This window comes from Myotis nattereri (assembly GCF_964212035.1).
Source record: "Myotis nattereri genome assembly, chromosome: 9".
Classification (NCBI taxonomy): Eukaryota; Metazoa; Chordata; class Mammalia; order Chiroptera; family Vespertilionidae; genus Myotis; species Myotis nattereri.
The window spans coordinates 59,751,776-59,772,114 of NC_138084.1; the positions used below are offsets into that span (position 1 = coordinate 59,751,776).

Genomic DNA, 20,339 nt, shown 5'->3' on the forward strand with positions numbered 1-20,339 from the left:
ACATGATCTTAAAAGAGACTGCTGTAGATATAGATGGATATATGGTAACCAAAACTAAAGAGAAAGAAACCCAAACAAAACACTAATTGAAGAAAACCGGCATACCAAAAGGAAAAAAATCAACAGAAACAGAAAAAAATTAAAAACAACAAATTGGCAATAAGCCACAACATACCTCGTGATAATTACTTTAAATGTAAATGGACTAAATGCTCCCATCAAAAGACATAGCATAGCAGATGTATAAAAAACAAGACCATCTATATATGCTGCCTATAGGAGATTCACTTTAGATCAAAAGACACACCAACTGAATATGAAGGTATGAAAAAAGATACTCCCTGCAAATAGAAATAAAAGAGATTTGAGGTAGCAATAAATATATCAGACAAAATAGACTTTAAAACAAAGTTTTTAAAAAGTGACAAGAATATTACATAATGTTAAAGGGGTCTATCCGAGAAGAGATATAACAATTGTAAATATGCATACAACATAGTCACACCCAAGAATATAAAACACATATTAATGGACACGAAGCCAGAAATTAACAGTAATAAAATAATAGTTGGGGGCTTTAATACCCCACTTACCTCAATGGATAGATCATCCAGACAGAAAACTAGTAGGAAATAATGGCCTTAAGTGTCACATTAGACTAGAGTGACTTAATAGACATTTCTAGAACATTTCACCCCCAAATTGTAGGATACACATTTTTCTCTAGTACATATGGAACATTTTCCAAGAGAGACCACATATTAGGCCACAAAACAAGCCTCAATAAATTCAAGATGACTGAAATCATATCAAGCACCTTTTCTGACCCAAATGGTATAAAACTAGAAATCAACTAAAGGAAGAAAACTGGATAAAACATAAATACATGAAATTTAAATAACATGCTAATAAATAACCAATGGGTCAAAGAGAAAAATGAAACAGGAAATTAAAAACTACCTTGAGCCCTAGCCAGTTTGGCTCAAGGATAGAGCATTAGCTCGCAGACTGAAGGGTCCCAGGTTCACTTCTAGTCAAGGGGCACATACCTCAGTTGCAGGCTGAATCCCCAGCCCTGGTCGGGATGCTTGCGGGAGGCAGGTAACCAATTGGTATGTCTCACACATGTTTTTCTGTCTCTACCCCCCTCCCCTACTCTTTCTGAAAATTAATGGGAAAATATACCCAGGTGAGAATTAACAACAAAAACAAAAACTACCTTGAGACAAAACACAACTTTCCAAAATGTATGGGATGCAGCAAAAACAGTTCTAAGAGGGAAATTCATAGCTAAACAGGCCTCCCTCAAGAAACAGGAAAATTCCCAAATAAGCAATTTACCTTTATATCTAAAGGAGCTAGAAAGAGAAGAATAAAGAAAACCCAAAGTAGGTAGAAGGAAGAAAACATAGAGTGGAAATAAATGAAATACAGACCAAAAAATTAGAAAAGAACAATGAAATTCAGAGCTGGTTCTTTGAAAGGGTAAGTAAAATTAACAAATCTTTAGCCAAACTTGTCAAGAAAAAAAGAGAGCCCAAATAAAATCTGAAATGAAAGAGGAGAGACTGCAACAGACAACACAGAAATACAAAGGATCATTAAAGAATACTATGAACAATTACATGCCAATAAACTGTACAATCTAGAAGAAATGGATAAATTTCTAGAAACATACAAACTACCAAGACTAAACCAGGAAGAAATAGAAAATATTTCAGTAAACAGGCTGATTACTGGCAATGAAGTTGAAGTAGTCATAAAAAAACTTCCAACAAACAAAAGTCCAGGTGAGTTCTACCACACATTTAAAGAAAAATTAATACCTATCCTTCTCAAACTATTCAAAGAAATTAAAGAGGAAGGGCTGCTTCCAAACTCATTCTACGAGGGCAGCTTTTACCATGATACCAAAACCAGATAAAGATACGAACAAAAAGAGAATTACAGGTGAGTAACCATGATGAGCACAGATGCAAAAATTCTCAATAAAATACTAGTAAACCAAATTCAACAATACATTAAAAGGACTATGCACCATGATCAAGTGGAATTTATACCAGGGAATGAAAGGATGGTTCAATATCCTCCAAACAATGTTATACATCACATCAGAAACCAAAAATAAAAATTATATGATCATCTCCGATGCAGAAATGGCATGTGACAAAACTCAACATCATTTATGATCAATACTCTCAACAAAGTGGGTATAAAAGGAACTTACCTCAACATGATAAAGGCTATATATGATAATCCCACAGCTAAAATTATACTAAATGATGAAAAGCTGAAAGTGTTTCCTCTAAGATCAGAAACAGATAAGGATACTCACTCTCACCACTACTATTCAATATAGTATTAAAAGTCCTAGCCACAGTCATCAGACAAGGTAAAGAAATAAAAGGCATCCAAATTGTAAATGAAGAGGTAAAACTGTCACTATTTTCAGATGACATGATATTCTATACAGAAAACCATACAGAATCTACCAAAAAATTAATAGCATAAATGAATTGAGTATAGTAGCAGGATACAAAATTAATTTACACAAATCAGTTGTGTTTCTATATACTAATAACCATCAGAAGGAAAAATAAAATCCTATTTATAGTTGTAAAAAAAAGAAAATACATGAATAAATTTAACTGAGCAATCTACAGATTCAATGCAATTTCTATCAAAATACCAATGACATTCTTCTCAGAACTAGAATAATACTAAAATTTATATGGAATCACACACACACAAAAAACATAGCCAAAGCAATCTTGAGAAAGAGGAACAAGTTGGAGATATCACACACCCTGATGTCAAACTACTATCCTATATAATAAAAAGCTAATATGCAAACTGTCCCCTCAACCGTGAGTTTGACCAGGGGGCAGGGCTGGCCGGCCAACCACCTGTGGCCCCTCTTCCTGGCTGGCCCGGCCCAATGAATTCATGCACCAGGCCTCTAGTAAACTTATAATAATCAAAAGAGTATGGCACAAAATCCAATACACAGATGAATGGGACAAAAAAAAGAGAGCCCATAAATAAACCCTCACTTATATGGTCAATCCACAAGAAAAAAAGGAAGAATCTATAGTAGAGAAATGATAGTCTTCTCAACAAGGTTGTTGGGAATACTAGACCACTCTCTTACACCATATACAAAAATAAAACTCAAAATGGATTAAGGGCTTAAACATAAGACCTAAAATCATAAAACTCCCAAAAGAAACCATAGGTAGCAAACTATTTGATACCAGTCTTGGTAATATATTTCTGGATATGTCTCCTCAAGCAAAGTAAACAAAAGTAAAACAAATGGTACTTCATCAAACTAAAAAGCTTCTGTACAGCAAAGGAAACTAGCAAAACAAAGAGACAACTTACTGAATGGGAGAATACATTTGCAAATGATATACAGAATAATAGGTTGATATATCCAAAATATATAAGGAACTCACACAACTCAATAAAAATATGAATAATCCAATAAAAAAGTGGACAGAGAATATGAAGAGACATTTCTCCAAAGAAGACATACAGATAGCCAGCAGATATATGAAAAGGTACTCAATGTCACTAGTCATCAGAGAAATGCAAATGAAAAACACAATGAGATATCACTTCACACCAGTCAGAATGGGTATTATCATAAAGTCAACAAACAACAAGTGTTGGTGAGAATGCGGAGGAAAAAGAACTCTTGTGCACCACTGGTGAGTCCGGAAATTGGAGCAGCCACTATGGAAAACAGTATGGAGATTCCTCAAAAAACTAAAATAAAGATGGTCTCAACTTCCCTGAAGGCACCAGCAAGGAAGTGGTAGGCCTGAATTTGAACCATCAGGTTAGTGTGACTCCACAACTCACATTCTCCATTATACCTAACTCCCTGTCATAAGGCTCCCTTATGAATACTTGTGAAAGCATTTTCCAGTGCAAAATCTTGATAACACATTATGTACACTCAAATAATAAGTAAAATAACCCACTGAAATTATTAAAGATAAAAACAAAGCCCATTTCCATAAATATTCATGGAGAATTTAACTGTTCAATATATAAAAGTTAGCAGGAAAAAAACCGGAGGAAAACTAGAACCATAGTAAAATGTCTATCAACAATATAAGGGATCCCTTATGCATTTTATTTAAACATACTTATATTTTAATCATCACTGATATCATTTTCAAAATAATACTTTGATTAGTTCTTCTAAGTATGATAGTATCTGGTTGTGTTTTTTCTTATGTAGAATAATAAAATTTTAAACCAACAAGTATCCCAGCTAGGTGAATAAAATTGTTCAAAAATATTTAAAAGTATACTTGAAGTTGCTTCAGTATATGAAATTCAACAATGAAAAACTGTTATGATATAAATATGTAGTGATACTTACAAGTAATACTAACCAAGATGGATCTTATCACAAATTCACATATTTGCTTCCACTTAGCCTGAAATTTGGATGTGATCACAGGGATAATGATCTCTGCTGGAACGTAGAACTGAATGGAATATGTCACAAAGATGCCAAAGGAATATAGAATTTTCACTGACTGATATAACCTGTTAAAAAAAAAATTCAAAATTTAGTCATTTTTTCCCCAGCTTTATTGAGGTACAACATAAAAAATAAGACTGTAATATATTTAAAATTTATGTGATAATTTGAGATGCATATACATAGTGAAAAGATACCCACAAGCAAGTTAATTAACAGACCCATCACCTCCCATATTTACTTACTTACTTTATTTATTTATTTAGAACACTTTGGTTCTACTCTCTTGGCAAATTTCAATCATACAATTCAGTATTATCAACTATAGTCACTACATTATACAATACATCCTCAGACCTTATTCATCTTAAAACTAAAAGTTTTACTGAGCTTTCTTCTTTCCACCAGCCCCTGGGAACCAATCTACTCTCATATGAATTGTACATTTTTTTAGACTTCACATGTAAGTGATGCCATGCAGTATTTGTCTTTGTCTAGCTTATTTCACTTAGCAAAATGAACTTCGAGATTCATTCACATTGTTATCTTAGTATGAATCTAGCTTTCTTTCATTTTTAATGTTAAGATAGACAAGAAATCCAACACAAAGGCCAGTATATTACTAATTAAATGCTTGCTTATGATTTAAAAAAAAATTTAAAAAAAGGCCCACTGACCATGGCCAATGTAGCTCAGTTGGTTGGAGTATTGTCCCATTTACCAAAAGGTTGTGGGTTAGATTCCCAGTTGGAGTGAATATGGGAGGCAACTAATCAATGTTTCTCTCTCAAATCTTTCTCTTTCTCTCTCCCTCCCTCCCTCCCTCTAAAATAAATAATATAGCCTAGGGTGAGGATTTAAAAAAAAGGCCAGCTGATCTTTAAATTTCTAGACACTAGGTGGACAATTCATTCTGACAAGCCTACGAAAGAGTGGCATGCGAAGATCTGTGAAATACTGCTGTGAAGATGTTATGTTAGGCTAAGCCAATGTTCTGAAGGTTAGGCTGAGCCCCAGGAAGAGCTATTGTTTTTATAACTTTCTTTTTAAAAATTTACCATATTGTATGCCTTTGAGATCTCAGACATTTATATATAGAAGAAAAACTTCAGATTGAACTCTGAGTTATACAGTTCTCCTTGCTTGAAAATCTTGGTAGGTATGTCATTGGTTGCAGAAATGTCATCATTCTTAAGTCTAAAAAGAGGCCACCTAAATGGTTTCAACTTGCAAACTTGTCCAGATTATATAGGAGTTTCACCTATTTTAAAGTTGCATTAGTAAGGGAAATAAATTTGAGTTGGTTATTGTTTTGTCCAAATAAACTTATTTTTTTATGCCCAGTGCTTCAAAAGAGCACAGCAATGTTCAGTTTTATAAACATCTTTAGATTTCTATATTGTAGATAGCCTCCTGTCAAAACTCAACATGCATTGTCTTAATAAATTGGAAAATTCATTTTATCTGGCAAAAGATTATTTTAAATGTTAATGACAGAGAATATATAGAATTGTAGGACTCAGAGGATCACTGTAGAACCTACTCCCTTGGGTTATAAGGAATAAAATTATGTGTTGTATTTTTTGAAATTCTGAATATTTTATAACAATCAAAAGAAAAACCCAATTACTCTTATTTTCTAAGAAAGAAATTGGAGAGGAGACTGGATCGAATGAGCGGCAGCACTAGGGGTAATGATTGACGTTCGTCCCCTTTAAGTAGAAATGTCATTAACACCACAATCTTCCCTTAAGACGTCCACTTTCCCCCCTAAGAGGCCTATGCATAGGGAAGAGTACTATATTTCTTTCTTAGGAAAAATGCATGCATTCATTTTAAAGGAATATAAAATATCCCACTTTTGGTGAAGAAAGCCTCAACATTAATTAGGCTTTCAGCTTATTTCTGATGTCTTAAGACTCAGAGCAGTCAAGATTATAAACAGTTCTCTCAACTGTGGCCAATCAAGAAAGACTTCAGTAAGTTTCCCCCTAGAACGTATTCATCAAGAGGAAGGAAAAAAAGCTGAGCAGAAATAGATGTGAAAACACTGCAAACAGCATAGTTGAGGAAAGAAGGAACTCCTTAAGGCTGGTAACAATAAATCACTAACTTTAAAATGATCTCAGGATATATTTCTCAGCTTGAGGTTTAAAGTTTATACACAAAATCGTCAAATTAGTTAAATAAAATAAGTGAAAGATGCCTGCTTAATATGCTCTGAAATGTAATTGTGAGAACTGAATGTTCTTATTAGTTTATTAGGACATTCCTTTTTTTTCTAATTATCTTTTAACTTACATGTTTTTAAAATATGGTTAACAATGTATTTTAAAATACATTGCATATGAGTATAATTACTTTTCTAATGATATATAGTAAGTTGTACAGGCTAAGAATCTGATTATGAATACCATTTAATAATATTAATTTTATGCAACTACTATAATTTTGGTGTTGTACAGAATAAAAATGGGAAAATACAATGGTTTGGCTCTTTTGAAAGTGGGTGTACTAGCACATCATCATCCAAAGAACAGTAACATAGAAATAAGAGTGTTTAAGAAAAACACTTCAGTCTTTTAGAATCAATTGTTCCACTTCTGCTTGTTTTCTGTTTTCAAGAACCCATTGATTTTTATGTTTGACATCCATATTTTCAATCACTCTTAACTATTTTTCTCTACTCAAATTTTGTTCTCATTTTGGTGTTAAGTGAGCATCTATGGTAAGGGTCCATATGAGAATATGCCCATTGAACTATCTAGACAAAGGATAAAAAATGTTCTTGAAATCAGGAATTTGTTTGAGGACATATAAGAACATCAAACCACTTGTAAGTAATGTGTAGTGTACATTAAACGTTCTTGAAAGTTAGAGACTATGTTTTATTCTTCTCTGTATACCCCCCCATGCACTTAATGATACTTATTAAATATGAAATTAATATTAATAAAAATGGGTATGAACAGGTAATTTTTAGAAACTATATCCATTCAATATCACAAATAAAATACTTCAAAGAATAAAATGGCCTTGGCCAGTGTGGGTCAGTTGGTTGGGCGTCGTCCTGTGCAACGAAAGGTTGCTGGTTTGATTCCTGGTCAGGGCACATGCCCAGGTTGCGGGCTTGATCCCCAGTAGAGGGGGTGTGCAGGAGAGAGCCAATCGATGTTTCCCTCTCACACTGATGTTTCTCTGTTTCCCTCTCTCTCCCTCTCCTTTCTTCACTGTCTGAAAGTCAATAAAAAATATTAAAAAAAAATAAATGATTCTTGCTTGAAAACAAAATCTGTTATGCTGGCAGCAAAAAGACTTCATATCCGAGTAAAGAGCAGAAATCCATTTTTTAAATAATTGTTTTTTAGTCAATATATGAAATCAGATTTTGGGGTGGGGGAACAACTAAATATTGTCCAGTAAAAGCATTAGTTTTGAAAACACAAGATTTCAAAACTGGCAATGCTTCTATTCTTTCCCCACACTGGTTAAAAAAATCAATACTTAGTCTTAATTTACAGGTATGAATATATTAAAAATTTTTTAAAGCTAATCTAGGAAATAAGTTGTTGACTGATTCTTTCTCTCAAGGCTGCATACAGAAGCTACCCCTGGAAAGAGTTGATAACTCACTGTCCCTCTTAGACCCTTCATGATACACAGATTAAGAATCTTGGGTTTACCCGTAGCTCTGTTAAGCAGAAAAGAAGTGTTTATGAGGACTAGCTTCAATCCTTATCAAGAACCTCATTTCATTCTCAGCTAAAAACTAAGACAACTAGGGTTATCTAGTATTCATCACTGGATTGAATGCTTTGAACCACTAAACTTTTATAGCATATTCACTAGAATGTAGCATTATGAGAAAGAGATTTTTATCTGTTCACCGCTGTATCTCTAGTGCCTATAACAGTGCCCAGTACACAAAAGGCATACAATAAATATAGGAGTAGTAGGTCAAAGTAGGCTTACAGTTAATACAATAATTATACTATCATAAATAATACAAAAATACACTGTTTCATGTACTCACAACTGTAAGCCTACTTTTGCCAATCCCTGTATCTGCTAGATAAATGAATTTGATAGATACCCTTCATTTTGAATTTAATATCCTATATAATAAAAGCCTAATATGCTAAGTGTCTGGTCGTTCAGTCGTCTGTTCAACCAATCAAAGAGTAATATGCTAATGATATGCTAAGGTTGCTCAACCGCTCACTATGACATACACTGACCACCAGGGGGCAGATAGTCGACTGATCAACCAGTCACTATGACATGCACTGACCACCAGGGTGCAGACACTCTGACTGGTAGGTTAGCTTGCTACTGGGGGACTGAGTGAGATGGGCCAAACACCACGCCCTGGAGCCTCCCGCAGTCCCTCCCCTGCTGGCCAACCTCCTGCATCCCTCCCCAGCCCCAATCATCCACTGGTGGGGTCCCTTGGCCTGGCTGGTGCACTGTCACAATCCGGAACCTTCAGGGGATGTAGGAGAGTCATTTCAGCCCGATCCCACAGGCCAGGCCGAGGGACCCCACTGGTGCATGAATTCGTGCTCTGGGCCTCTAGCAGTTAATAATGGTCATTCCAATGAGGAAAGGCAGAGGCAGTTTGGGCCAGGGTTCTTAATTATAGGCAACCTTAATATTGGAGGAAGATTATTAAGAATTTGTGAAGGAGAGGACAGAAGGAATAGTCCAGAATATATGAATCTTCTTTTTCCAGTGTCCTTAAATTTATTTCTCTATTTATTGTGCCTCTTGCTGAGTCCATGCCTGCCTAAAAATTTTTATGTTAGGTTATAAACTCCTCAGAGTTCAACCCCTTGATTGCCTGGATCAATTAAGACATAACTTGATTACCTGTCACTACCCATCAGCTTTATTTCCCAGAATATTCAGACTTCTGGCTCCTGTATGCTATAACATGGGCTTAGACTTTGGGTTTGTTCTGTTTTTTGGGGGGGGATGAAATAACAGTTTAATTATCTTAATAAATTAAAATGCCTGCCTCATCACTTCCCTATTTTTGGATTGAATTTTCCTATCCAGTACATGCTTCACCAAGGTACCACATGTCAAACACCAGCAGCCACCTTACTGGTTTTCAATGTTTGTATGAAAACCAAATACCCTTAATATTTCTTAGTAGAACTGCTATGTGTGCTGATTTAATGAGTAAAATGTGAATTTATTCTAGGCCAGTATTTTTCAAATTCTAATCATGACTTTTTTTAGTGCGTTATGATATCAATTGAATGGATTCCTAATGTACAGACAGGAACTGAGAATATCAGGGGACATTGTATGCAGAATAACTAATGGTTTTTATTTAACCTTTCCCTTATTTCAATTTTTATGTGTGTGGAAGGAAAGCACCACAAAAACACATACACATACAGATACATATACACTTATTCCTATAGGCATTTTTCTATAAACCATATTTTCCTTTCTCACTATGGGATGTAGTTTTAAAAAGCCACTAACTAAAGCCAAATAAACTGGCACAGTAACTGTGATAGAACAGATCTTGTGTTTCAGACTGACAAAAAGAAAGCAAGACAAAAACTGAACAAATGAAACAAACAACAAAAAGATGTTTGTTCCCATTATGTACACACCATAACTCAAGAGGACACAGTAATACAGAACCCAAATAAACACTATTTGCTATTTTAAGTCCTCTGGAGAAATTATTACATCACCCATACTCAATGATTACCATCGTCTCCACACCAACATAAGCTAGAAATCTGCATCGTCTTATTTAAATTCCATAAATTACTGCTAGAGGAGTTAGAGAATATGAAATCCAAACACTCCAAAAACTAGTATCTGAAAAGAAGGAAAAGTCCTGTATACTGCTTCATCTAGGCTAGCACAGCGGTCCTCAACCTGTGGGTCGCAACCCCTTTGGCGGTCGAATGACCCTTTCACAGGGGTCGCCTAAGACCATCCTGCATATCAGATATTTACATTACGATTCATAACAGTAGCAGCATTACAGTTATGAAGTAGCAACAAAAATAATTTTATGGTTGGGTCACAACATGAGGAACCGTATTTAAAGGGCCAGAAGGTTGAGAAGCACTGATAGCAGAATGTGGTTCTAATATTAAAGAGAATAAGAACATGACATTCACTTTCAAACACAAACTCAAAAAGCAATACTGTGCTTTTAAAGTCTCTGCTGTTAATCGCCTAACTCCACATCCCCATTTTTTCTTCAGACTAATCTCACGCAAACTTTTCCTACTTCAGTCTCCTTGTTGGAAAGGAGATTTCTTTAAGTTGAAATAATACATTGTAACATGTTAAAACCTGAGACCAATTGTGTGAAAGAACAGAATCTACATAAAGTGATGTGAAAATTTCAATCCAGATGAAAATATCATTTTATAGTCTGTTACTGTTGTTATCGTGATTTTATCTGTATCTATTTTTGAAATCCAGTTTCAAGAGGGTCATCATTCCCTCTGTTCTTCATGCAACTGCCCTGCGCCTGTAATTTCACCTCCCGCTCAGGGGCTCGCACAGCTCTAGGCTAAATGTGGAGCATGGCTCTGAAGCATCAGCTTTACTCAAAGGTTCTTTTGAGGAGGAATTATTTTTATATAAAAAGCAACTTAGAGATTATCAACTAGAATGTGAAAGGTGTATTTTTTCAAACAGCATGAATGGATGCTATGCTTGAGGCCGGCTATTTGGGGCACTGCCCCAAAAACTCCCAAGGGGATGCTTGCTTTCTCTCCTCTGCTACTTGGGGTTACTTTAGTGGAAATTTTGGGAAAACACTGCTAAAACATCACTCAACTAGGTCTAGTGGTGGTGCCTTGGTTATGCTATCAAGTAACAGGAATACTACTTAACAAACTTTACTGAGTGCCTCCTAAGTGCTGAGCAATGCGCTAAGATTGTGGAGATGCATTATAAACATGGGAGAGGCAGGGTTCCTGCCCCACTGTGATGTTCTAGCTCGAAATTGTGGATTTACTTCATTGTCATTATTAAAATACTCTCTACTCTAAAAGCTAAATGCGATACATTGAACAATATTACTCATAACTACAGTGGGGCCTTGACTTACGAGTTTAATTCGTTCCGAGACCGAGCTCGTTAAGGAGCTGTTAACTCAAATTACTCTATCAACTCAATGCAAAAAATCGGTGGAGAGACAGCTGGTATCTCAAAAAACTCGTTAGTCGGGACACTCGTAAGTCAAGGCCCCACTGTAGTTTGAAAAGATGACACCTTAGCAAGAGTGAGGGTGTAATAAGTTAGAGCAGTGGTTCTCAACCTTGGCTGCACATTAGAATCACCTGGGAATCTTTTTAAAATCCTGATTTCTGGGCCTCATCCTCCGGAAATTCTGTTTCTTTGTTATGGGGTGAGGCCACAACATTAGTAACAAAGAAACAGAATTTCCGGAGGATGAGGCCCAGAAATCAGGATTTAAAAAAGATTCCCAGGTGATTCTAATGTGCAGCCAAGGTTGAGAACCACTGAGTTAGAGCCTCTCTAATTCACACTTGCTTTATCCTGAGGCGCTTTCTAATTCCATCTCGCACAGCTAGCAGCTATTGGTTCCCTAGGCTCTTGTGGCTGAGCTTTCTACTCAGCCAACAGAGTATACTGAACATTCTCTAACTTCTGAGGCCCATGACCTGAAGCACAGGGAGGGAAGGGACAAAGAGACATACACAGTAAGTCAAGAAAGGAATCTTAGGTATAATCCCTGACTATTCTAGTTCAAACTTATTTTACAGAAGGCTATCACTGTTAAAAGTCAAGCATCTCCTCTCCAGTGGCTATTATTTTAACTGCCCCAGCTGCAGAGACCATAAAGAAATAACTACTTGCCCTAGCTGGTTTGGCTCAGTTGATAGAGCGTTGGCCTGTGGACCGAAGGGTATGGGGTTCGATTCTGGTCAAGGGCATGTACCTTGGCTGCAGGCTCCTCCCCCAGCCCGGGGCCCTGGTCGGGACACATGCAGGAGGCAACCAATTAATGTGTTTCTCTCACATTGATATTTCTGTCTTTCCCTCTCTTCCACTCTCTAAAAATCAATGGAAAAATATCCTCAGGTGAGGATTAAAAAAAAAAAGTAACTACAGGCCACAAAAGCCATTATATCTCCACAATGCAAAGAAATTACTCAATAGTTCTCTAAAGGAGAATATTTATCTTGACTTCCTTTCCTGTTTTTCCCAGATTTTGTGCCTTACCATACTTGCCCTAGGCATTCCTCTAAATGAAAAGCAGGTATCTAGCTAGGCTCTCTTGAATAGGAACTATGATCTAATAGTCCCTTTTTCATGAAGACTTGCAATTAGTTCCATTCTTATTAGAGAGGGGAGAGTGAGAAGGGGGATGCAGAAAAGGAGAAAGATCAACTAGAGCTACTGCAGGGACAGTATCACCCCCGTCCGGAGTAAACTGTGAGTACCAAAAGCATTCCCTAATATTTCTGCTCACTGTTCCTTCACCATGTTGTAAACTTCCTGAGGTCAGGAACACCTTAACTTGATGAGCATGCACATTCCCACTTCAGTCCCTTCTCCCTTAAGATTTTCTTTAAAAACTTTTCTGACTAAAAGTAGGAAACAATTAAGATTGTTCCACATATGTTTTATATTTGACATCAAAATTACTTGCCTAGCCCCACCAGTGTGGCTCAGTGGTTGAGTGTTGACCTATGAACCAAGTAGGTCACAGTTCCATTCTTGGTCAGGGCACATGCCCAGGTTGCAGGCTTGATCCCCAGTAGGGGGCATGCAGGAGGAAGCCAATCAATGATTCTCTCTCATAATTGATGTTTCTGTCTCTCTCCTCCTCCCTTCCCCTCTCTGAAAGCAATAAAAACAGTAAGTTTTTTTAAACTTATCTAATTTATTTATAAAATTATTTTTAAGATTTAGTCTAAATATTCTATGTGGGGAAAATGCCATTCTACTTTCTAGATATTGTATAGCAAGCATGTCAAACTCAAAGGCTAACACAGGCCAAATAAACAAGGCATGTGGCCCATGGGCCGCAAGTTTGACATGCTTATTGTATAGTATTTGAAAAGACTATACTACCATAATTTTTGGCCTTAATTCTCTTATAGTAAACTATAAACTTCTAGTCCATATTAAATTACTAGTGGCCCGGTGCATGAAATTTGTGTACAGGGGCGGGGGGGGGGGGGCGGGGGGAGGGGTGTTCCTCAGCCTGGCCTGCACCCTCTCCAATCTGGGACCCCTTGGGGGATGCAATCCAGGACCACTGGCTCCTAACTGCTCAGCTGCCTGCCTGCCTGATCACCCCTAATTACTCTGTCTGCCAGCCTGCTCACCCCCAACTGCCCCCCCCCCACTGGCCTTCTAGCCCCCAACTGCCCTCCCCATGCTGGCCTGATGGCCCCCCTGCCAGCCTGCTCACCCCCAACTGCCCCCCGACCAGCCTGATCACCCCCAACTGCCCTCCCCTCCTGGCCCGATTGCCCCTAACCACTTCTGCCTCGGCCCTGCCACCATGGCTTTGTCCAGAAGGACGTCCGGAAGGTCTTCCGGTCTAATTAGGATATTACCCTTTAATTAGTATAGATTAACAAAAAAGAACACATTTGAAGGAAACAATTATATAATAAACTATAACACAGTTAATGAAATAATGCTAAACAACTATATATATCTTTTTTATAGAAGACATGCATTTGTTCATACTTTCATAATGAAATATATTTATGAAATATATGTTACAGGTAAAGTAAAAGTATAATTAACAGAAAAGATAAACCCACTACATGTGTGCCCCTTGTGCAACCTGGAAACTACTCTGGGTATCCTCTCTCTAGCATGAATGGCTTCTTACATAGATTTATCCTGACACTAGTTCTGACTCTACTAAAGGCCCAGGATTCAAATGATTGCTGAATAGCAGACAACCTTTCATCAGGAAGCCAGTCAGAAGATATTTAACATTTAAGGTTTCAAGCAGATAAAGAAGCAGTGTGACACTAATTAAATCAATTTAGCATGTATTCTCTGCCTTTATCAAAATTAAGTGATTATCTTCCATTTTATAAACAAGGGGGCAAGTATGCATGGTAATCCTTGCCAATATCTCTTTTCAATCTTCAAAAACCAATCTCTGAAAGAATGAAAGAACTATATACTTCTTCATTTAGTAGAATATGGTTCTAATATTAAAGAGAATATTAAGACACATTATTTATTTATAATGTACTCTGTGTTCTGAAAAGATTTGGAGTATATACAATATTAAGCTGATCAGTAAAATAGTGGGGTACCTAAGTGACAGGTTATATTATTTATTTAAAGCATACATATCTTTAGTTTTTTGTGTATATGGTTTTTTTGTTTTTGTTTTTGAGAGAGGAAGGGAGAGGGAGAGAGATAGAAACATCAATGATGAGAGAGAAACATTGATCAGCTGCCTCCTGCACGCCCTCTACTGAGGATCGAACCCAAAACCCGGACATGTGCCTTTGACTGGAATTGAACCTGGGACCCTTCAGTCCGCAGGCCAACGCTCTATCCACTGAGCCAAACCGGGTAGGGCCAGGTTATATTCTTTTATCAGAAACTGGAGTTTTGGATTTTTTGGCAGTAAGAATAAGTGTTAAACTTTTTTTTTTTTATATATATGTGTTTTTCTTTTTTTTTCTTTTTTATTATTAGTTAAGGTATTACAAATGTGTCCTCATCCCCCCCATTAACCCCCAACCTCCCCACCCCCTGCCCGCCCCGCACACTCATGCTCCCATCCCCCCGTTGTCCATGTCCATTGGTTTGGCTTATATACATGTATACAAGTCCTTTGGTTGATCTCTTCCCCTTACCCCCGCCCTCCCCTACTTTCCTTCTGGGGATTGATAGCCTGATCGCTGTTTCTCAGTCTTTGGGTCTGTCCCTTTTCATCAGTCTATGTTGTTCTCTATAATCCACAAATGAGTGAGATCATGTGGTATTTATCTTTCTCTGACTGGCTTATTTCACTTAGCATAATGCTCTCCAGTTCCATCCATGCTGTTGCAAAAGGCAAGAGTTCCTTTTTTTTTTTTTTACCGCAGCATAGTATTCCATTGTGTATATGTACCACAGTTTTCTAATCCATTCATCTGCTGATGGGCACTTAGGCTGTTTCCAGATCTTAGCTATGGTGAATTGTGCTGCTATGAACATAGGGGTGCATATATCCTTTCTGATTGGCGTTTCTGGTTTCTTGGGATATATTCCTAGTAGTGGGATCACTGGGTCAAATGGGAGTTCCATTTTTAGTTTTATGAGGTAGCTCCATACTGTTCTCCACAGTGGCTGCACCAGTCTGCATTCCCACCAGCAGTGCAGAAGTTACTTTTTCTCCACATCCTCTCCAACACTTGTTGTTTGTTGATTTGTTGATGATAGCCATTCTGACAGGTGTGAGATGATAACGCATTGTCGTTTATGACAAACCCACAGCCAACATCATACTCAATGGGCAAAAACTAAAACCATTCCCCCTAAAAACAGGAACAAGACAGGGATGCCTCCTCTCATCACTCCTGTTCAACATAGTACTGGAAGTACTAGCCATTGCAATCAGACAAGAAGAAGAAATAAAAGGCATCCAGATTGGAAAAGAAGAAGTAAAACTGTCCTTATTTGCAGATGGCATGATACTGTACATACAGAACCCTAAAGACTCCATCAAAAAATTATTAGACTTAATAAATGAATTCGGCAATGTAGCAGGATACAAAATTAATGCTAAGAAATCCATGGCATTTCTTTACACCAATAGTGAACTTACAGAAAGTGAAACTACAGAAGCAATCCCATTTACCATTGCACCAAAAAAATTAAAATACCTAGGAATAAACTTAACTAAGGAGGTAAAAGACCTATACACAGAAAACTACAGGACACTGAAAAAAGAGATAGAGGAAGACATAAACAGATGGAAGAATATACCGTGTTCATGGATTGGTAGAATCAACATCATCAAAATGTCCATACTACCCAAAGCAATTTGTAGATTCAATGCAATCCCCATTAAATTACCAACGGCATACTTCAGAGATCTAGAACGAACTCTCCAAAAATTCATCTGGAATAAAAAAAGACCCCGAATAGCTGCAGCAATCCTGAGAAAGAACAAAGTAGGTGGGATCTCAATACCAGATATAAAGCTGTATTACAAAGCCACTGTTCTTAAAACAGCTTGGTACTGGCACAAGAACAGACATATAGATCAATGGAATAGAATAGAGACCCCAGAAATCGACCCAAACCACTATGCCCAATTAATATTCGACAAAGGAGGCAAGAGCATACAATGGAGTCAAGACAGTCTCTTCAATAAATGGTGTTGGGAAAATTGGACAGATACATGCAAAAAGATGAAACTAGACCACCAACTCACACCATACACAAAAATAAACTCAAAATGGATAAAAGACTTAAACGTAAGACGGGAAACCAGAAAAATACTAGAGGAATCCACAGGCAGCGAAATCGCAAACATATGCCGAAGGAATTTCTTCTCTGATAATGCTCCTAGGGCAATGGAAACTAAAGAGAAAATAAACAAATGGGACTACATCAAAATAAAAAGCTTTTGCACAGCAAAGGAAACCATCAACAAAACAACAAGAAGACCCACTACATGGGAGAACATATTTGCCAATGATACCACCGATAAGGGTTTAATTTCCAACATTTACAGGGATCTCATGAAACTTAACAAAAGGAAGATAAACAACCCAATAAAAAAATGGGCAACGGACCTAGATAGACACTTTTCGAAAGAGGACATCCAGAAGGCCGAAAGACATATGAAAACATGTTCAAAGTCACTAATTATACGAGAGATGCAAATCAAAAGTGTTAAACTTTTTATTAAAGTGTCTATATTAAAAGAATCCATGTTTTACTCAACTCAATTTTGGAACAATCTACAATTTTTTATCTTTTTGAAAAAGCCCAAAAAGACCTGTAAAATCAAAGATGGTCTCCTCTAAAGATTATAAAAATATTCTAGATTACACAAATAAAGAAATCAGTAAAAATTCGTATGTTTAAACTATAAATCCAAAAATTCACCTTTATCATCAAATATTGGCAAACTATATATAATATACAAACTAGGATTGAGATACTCATAGCTACTTACCATACGTCTTGAGGAAGATTTAAAGTTATGCTGCCTTTGATTTCATCCTGAAAACACATATATCCTAAGGTAGCTAATGTTACATACAAGGTTGTAACAATTAGCATGCCAATGTTCAATGCTTGGGGGAAGCGTTTTGATTCTCTCATTTGATTTTCAAGTGGAAGGACCTAAGAAGAGAGTGCAAATAATACAAATCATTTAAAGCCATCTAGTTTCTTGTCATATATATACAAATGAATCTTTCTGTAGTTTATCTGAAAATCTTTTTCCTTTAAAACACTTATAAATGTTGAAGTATTTTATCACTACAGATTTTTAAACTCTTTAAAAAATTTAAAATCAGTTCTTAGTGGACAAACCTGTTTGTTTAAAAAATAATAATTTCAACACTTTCTCTTATTAACATTTTACACAACCAAAGTACATTTGTTAACAATTAAGAACCAGCACTGGTGCATTTCACTAGATTCTCCACATGTCCTTTTCCTGGTCCAGTGTCCATCCCGCCAAGGACACCCCACTGCATTCTGTCACCAAGCCTCCTTGGTCTCCTTGGGTCTGTGAGAGTTCCTCAGTCTTTCCTTATTCTTCATTATCTTGATAGTTCTGAGGAGTATCAGCTAGGTATTTAGTATGATGTCCCTCTATTTAGGTCTGATGTTTGACTAGACTGGGATTTTAGTTTTAGAAAAGGTTACCATAGGGATGAAGTGCCCTTCTTATCACACTTGTAATCAACATGAGTTATCACTGGTGAAGTTAATTTTGATCACTTGGTTAAGGCAGTGCTAGCCAGGTTTCTCTGCTTGTAAAGGTCTTTTCTCCCCACCCCCCCACCCCCGCCATCCTACTCTGTTCCTTGGAAGCAAGTCACTCAAGGCAGCCAGCCCACACTCCAGGGACTAGGGGGGGATTAAGCTACACCTCCTTCAGAGGGAGCATTACATAAATTATTTGATTAAATTATAAAATTATTTAATTTACAATAGTATGGATTCATGTATTTATTTATACTTTGAGTATGAATACAAAACACTGTTATTTATTTTGTTACTTATATTGTTCCAGCTTTGGTCATTGTAAATTCTACCAGGTTGGTTTCTGTGTCCTGTTGACCTGCCTCCATTCTTTTGTTTGTTGAGCGCTTCCATACTTCCTGGCACTACAAGATGCTCCAGACTCATCTTGAATTTCCTTGCTTCAACCCCAGAATCAGCCATTTCTCCACGGAACTTTGGTTCTTTTGTTGAGAATGGTATCTAGAAGTCAGGATCTGGGTGCTCGGTGTGCTTATTGCTACGGGGGTATCACTGCTTATGGGCCTCTCAGCAGACAGTGCTAGAAAACATACGTAGAGCAACCCATGTGTACACATGTCTATAATTGCTTCTATATTTTTCCATCTGTATCTACTGTCTGTTAATTTAGTGAGATGAAGAAGTAATTTTTATTATGTAAAAAAGTAAAGGAAAAGGAAAAAGGCTAATTAAAATGTTAAGTTTTTAGGCAAATCTTCAGAGACTTTGGCCATATGATTTGACCATACTGTAAAGACACTAAGTAACAATAGTAATTAGTTACTGAGAGCTAACAGTGTACCACACATTTTTCTAAAGGCTTTGCATGTAGCATCTCACATTATCCTCACAATAACCCTGTGCAATAATAACTCTAATATTCCATTTTTCAGATCCATATGGAAATATTAACTGGTTAACAGAAGAGAGGACAGGGAACAACTTGGGTGCTCTCGACATAATTCAGGCCTGAAATAAGGGGCTACCATCAAGAATAGTGCCGGTGAAGCTAGAAAAGGGGGAGGGGAAGAATTAGCATTTAGGAAGCCTCCCTCTGTGTCAAGTCTCACTGAATAGATTTGGGGAAACATGGAAGAAGAATCAACATGCCTTAATTACTGACTGGAATGAGGAAACCAGTAACAGAGTGAAAAGAATTATTCCAATGTTTCAAGCTTCAGCTATTGAAAGTAAAATGAGAGAAATAGGGAAGTGAAAAAGTTAAGCTTAAGAAAGTATGTGTCAAAATCTGGAGTTGTTGAATTTGAGATGTCAGAAAAAAACACAAAAAACACTTAACTGTAAATATCTAACAGCTAACGAAAGCTTAGTAGGTAAAGACAGACATGAAAATCTGAATGAAACTGACTGTAACGGTGGTAAGTGGAGCTGCAAGAACTTGTGAGAATTCTCTATAGGAGAATTCAGAAAGCAGAAACCCAAGTGAAATGGTGTAAAATTGTCTTTTACATCTATTTTGTCTGTGGTTCATATTAACAGGTGTTTGTAAGTAGTTTTGCTCCCATAAGAAACCATCAGTCTATGAAACATAAACTACGGAGTAGAGAGCGATAGTCTGTTTTCCACAAATCTACACATTCCAGGCTTTTAAAAAACTGGAAGAATCTTGAAAGGAATTATTTAAGGTCTTGAAATCCTCAGGATGCCTGTATCTCTTGGAATTACCCTTATAATGACATTATTTTTCAAAACAAACATAATATGCACAAATCTATTCATATTAGATTTGACTAATTTGACTCTTCTTATGAAAGAGTAACACTATAACAATTTCAATTCACTTCAAGTCATCTATATGATGTTTGGGATTTGAATATAATCCAGGCTTGGTAGAATAAATGGAATA

General features: G+C 36.7%; 1 protein-coding gene across 1 annotated transcript in view; it reads right to left on the bottom strand.

The window, feature by feature from the left end:
* The window catches only part of SLC36A4 (solute carrier family 36 member 4), a 51,093-nt gene that overhangs the window by 5,827 nt on the left and 24,927 nt on the right, over window positions 1–20,339 (bottom strand). Inside the window, exons 9-10 of the mRNA XM_081099705.1 lie at window positions 17,673–17,842; window positions 4,397–4,566 (exon numbers count right to left, since the gene is read on the bottom strand). Coding sequence (XP_080955831.1) covers window positions 4,397–4,566; window positions 17,673–17,842 — 340 coding nt within the window. The remainder of the gene's footprint in view (window positions 1–4,396; window positions 4,567–17,672; window positions 17,843–20,339) is intronic.